Below are 3,407 nucleotides of genomic sequence, written 5' to 3' on the forward strand. Positions count from 1 at the left end.
CCCCAGATGAGACTCAAGGGCTGTTGCCCGAGGACTCAGTTCGTGGAAACAACGACCTGGAGCTGTTTTCTCCACTGCTCTTCTTGACGTCTCGAGTGGTCTGGTCCCTCACAGCATCAGAGGCGGGCTGACCTGGGGCCACGTGTGTCCTGCTCAGGCTAGAAGGTTACAGAGCCAGTGCCACCTGAGCCTGCTCTGGGAACCTCACTTCAATCATTAGAGAAAAACCATGTCTGTATGGATATTTTATCAGAGCACCTCCCTGAAATGTGTCCTGGTGATCTTAATGGTTTTCAAGTTTAGGCAGTTTGTACTTTAGCAAACTATTTCCAAGTCCTGAGCAAATGACATATTTAAAAAGGAGTGCACAGCTGATGGTGACGGTTCATTCAAAATTAACAGCACAAAATAGTGATTTTTAACTTGGATATTGAAAAGTGGGACCCAAAGTCATCAGATCCTAAAAACCTTGCCTATGTGTTCTCTGGAAATTCTATAGTTGGGGATGTATTTCTGCAAATCACAGTTTATTACCTATGTCCGTGTGCATCTAGACTTTTTTTTAGATACATATAATGTATCCATATTTTATATAATTACATATATTAATCTACATATTAATACATAGAGTTAAGATAACCCCACATTACTACTAGCTAGCTCAATATACCAACCAGGTTTTTTTCTTCCCAAAACACCAGCATCCTGCTACTACTCAACTGGTGTGCTCTTTGGTCAAAGAAACACTATGTTTTAATTCCACATTAGTTCACTCATGCTCCTTCATGTATTCGCCTGACTGTTAGAAAAGCACTATTCTGTTTGTCCCCAGGAAATTAAGCTTTGCAGTGATGAGAGAGAAAATAATTTATAAAATACCCAAATCTGTTTTTCTGTTAACACAATATGTTTAAACAATGTAGCACAACGTTTATTTTAGATTTTTAATTTTTTTTTTCACTAAGGCACATGACGTATAGAAATACTGAGGTACAAAATGTAAATTTCTGCAGATTTAAAAAATAATCCTTTTGGAAAATGGAGGTAAACAACATCTTCCAGAGGATTCAGCTTCTAGCTTGTTTTTTCTTTTGAACCAGTTCAACCAGCAGCTTGTATCTAGCGATACAGTCTTCCTGGAGAGAGAGAAAGAGGTGGTGGGGTGACAGTTACAATCAGCGTGCCCCTTGTGGGGTTAGCCCGCCATGCCCAGTCCTGACCAAGGGCTGTCCTGTCGGCCTGGACCTCCCGGGGAACATGCTCTGCTCTCCCTGGACGCGTCCCAGCACCGGCTGGTCTTCCAGCCCCTCAGGCTGCAGAACTGGCAGCTTAAGACCCAGCTGCCTGTGGCTGCCACTCCTTGGGGTGAGGACCCTGATGAAGCACGGAGCGGCCTCGCTGCTCCCTTGTGTATCACAGGGTACTTTCCAGAACCATCTCTGTTTCTGCTCAGAAACACCCTGGAGGCACCGTAACCCTTCACTAACTTAAGGTCATGTGGGAAACCAGGTCACTGGTTTGTGGTCTGCTGTAAATGACTTTATCAGCTGCCCGGGACAAAGAACGAGTATTCACTCTCCTCCTGGGGTTTTGGCTTTAGCAGCGTTCTGAGAGAAACATCTAACAGGTGCCTCTTCTGCATCCCCAAGGACTGCTGCTGCTGCTAAGTCGCTTCAGTCGTGTCCGACTCTGTGCGACCCCATAGATGGCAGCCCACCAGGCTCCGCCGTCCCTGGTATTCTCCAGGCAAGAACACTGGAGTGGGTTGCCATTTCCTTCTCCAATGCGTGAAAGTGAAAAGTGAAAGTGAAGTCACTCAGTCGTGTCCGACTCTTGGCGACCCCATGAACTGCAGGCTACCAGGCTTCTCCGTCCATGGGATTTTCCAGGCAAGATTACTGGAGTGGGGTGCCATTGCCTTCTCCCCAAGGACTACCTGCCTAAAACATCAGCCTTTTCCTAACTCTTCTGCCCCTGGCAGAGCCAAGCGTGAGATGTGGTACTCAGCGGCCCAGAGCTCCACTGGAGGACGCGGGAGCTCTGGGCTCTGAGCAGCAGGCCTGCCGGGGCAGCGCCAGGGGCCTGGCTCCTCTCTCAGGCCCCAGTCACCCAGTGGCTTGTGGGCCACTTCCGGGGAGTCACCCAGGGGCAGCGAGCCAGCAGGGGTGGCTGAACCTCCCCTGGACCTCGTTCTGATGTCAGGCTTAAAGGGAAGGAACCCTTGCAGGACCTTCCTCCCTGAAACAGGAAGGTTTCCAAACCCCCAAGGCAGTGAGTTTGAGCATCCCACCTCTAGGAATCCATGGTTGCAGCTCCTTCATTTTAACCCATTGTCAGTTCATCCTACCTGTAAATACCTGTGTACTCACAAGTGCTAGAGGAATTCAGGGAGAATCATTTCTTCCGGCAAATCAGTCAGAGGGGCTGGGAAGGAGCTGTGTTTCTTAAACAGCTAATGGTTTATTTTTCTCCTCAGGAATTCTTAACTTCATTATTTTAAAGGAGATAAACTAGACCTATACACATGGGGACATCCGTGGCCATAAGCTAGATTTCCCAACACTGAATTTCAATTTAAAAAAAAAGTGTAAATGAACATCAGTGTGCCCACAGGCTTCTGAGTGGTGGGCACAGAAGGCAGCAGAGATTGGCTCTTTTGATTTCTCAGTGTTCCTGGTATCTCAAAGGGTGTGGGTACGAGGAAAGAAGCCCAGGAGACTGTGTGTGTCAGGGAGGGCCAGAGTTGAGATCACATGGGAGGCTCCGCACTGTCAGCGCTGAAGCCGGCGTCGGGTGGGGCCTGCTTCTCCACAGGGGCAGCCCACTCCCTGAGCTGGTGTCTGGGAACCCTCTGCGGACGTGTTTAAGGAGCTGTAAACGGGGCGGACAGCGCTGCAGGGACAAGCTGGATCCTGGTCCTGGTGTCCACCTGTCAGTCCCTCCCCCGGCCTAGCCCCTACTGGCAGAACGAAGGCTCCAGAAGGTTGGCAGCACTGTCATAGGGAACTTAATGTTCTGTGCATGGGGTTTTCAATGAGAAAAAGTAACTGGTCGGTGTAATGATGACACTTAGACTCTCGACCTCATTTATGCTCAGTCGAGTGCACAGATTCACACACTGTCAGAGGCAGCCTACTGGAAGGCAGCTGGCAGGAGGATGGGTTGGATAGAAAGGACAGGAGGCGGCGTGAGATGAGGGACGGTCGGGTGCAGCCACAAGCCACTTCCCTGTGTCTGGAGCCCCCAGAGGCCTGCCTTCCGGGCGTCACCCACCTTGTTCTTGGACGGGACACACTTGGCTATCTTGTCCCAGCGGTCAGAGGATCCCCTCGGGTACTGCTGTAACGCTAGTTCCAGAAGCTTCTGTTGGTTCTGAGTCCAGGGCTCCTCTGAGGCTCGCGGGGGCT

At 49.9% G+C, this 3,407-nt stretch overlaps 1 protein-coding gene across 1 annotated transcript in view; it reads right to left on the minus strand.

The window, feature by feature from the left end:
- Positions 1-927: 927 nt before the first annotated feature.
- Positions 928-3,407, minus strand: part of DNAJC1 (DnaJ (Hsp40) homolog, subfamily C, member 1) — a 144,624-nt gene continuing 142,144 nt past the window's right edge. The window contains exons 13-14 of the mRNA XM_010860058.1: positions 3,274-3,405; positions 928-1,136 (exon numbers count right to left, since the gene is read on the minus strand). Coding sequence (XP_010858360.1) covers positions 1,068-1,136; positions 3,274-3,405 — 201 coding nt within the window. The 3' untranslated portion in view covers positions 928-1,067. The remainder of the gene's footprint in view (positions 1,137-3,273; positions 3,406-3,407) is intronic.

Source organism: Bison bison, unplaced genomic scaffold (genome assembly GCF_000754665.1).
Source record: "Bison bison bison isolate TAMUID 2011002044 unplaced genomic scaffold, Bison_UMD1.0 scf7180017864461, whole genome shotgun sequence".
Lineage (NCBI taxonomy): Eukaryota > Metazoa > Chordata > Mammalia > Artiodactyla > Bovidae > Bison > Bison bison.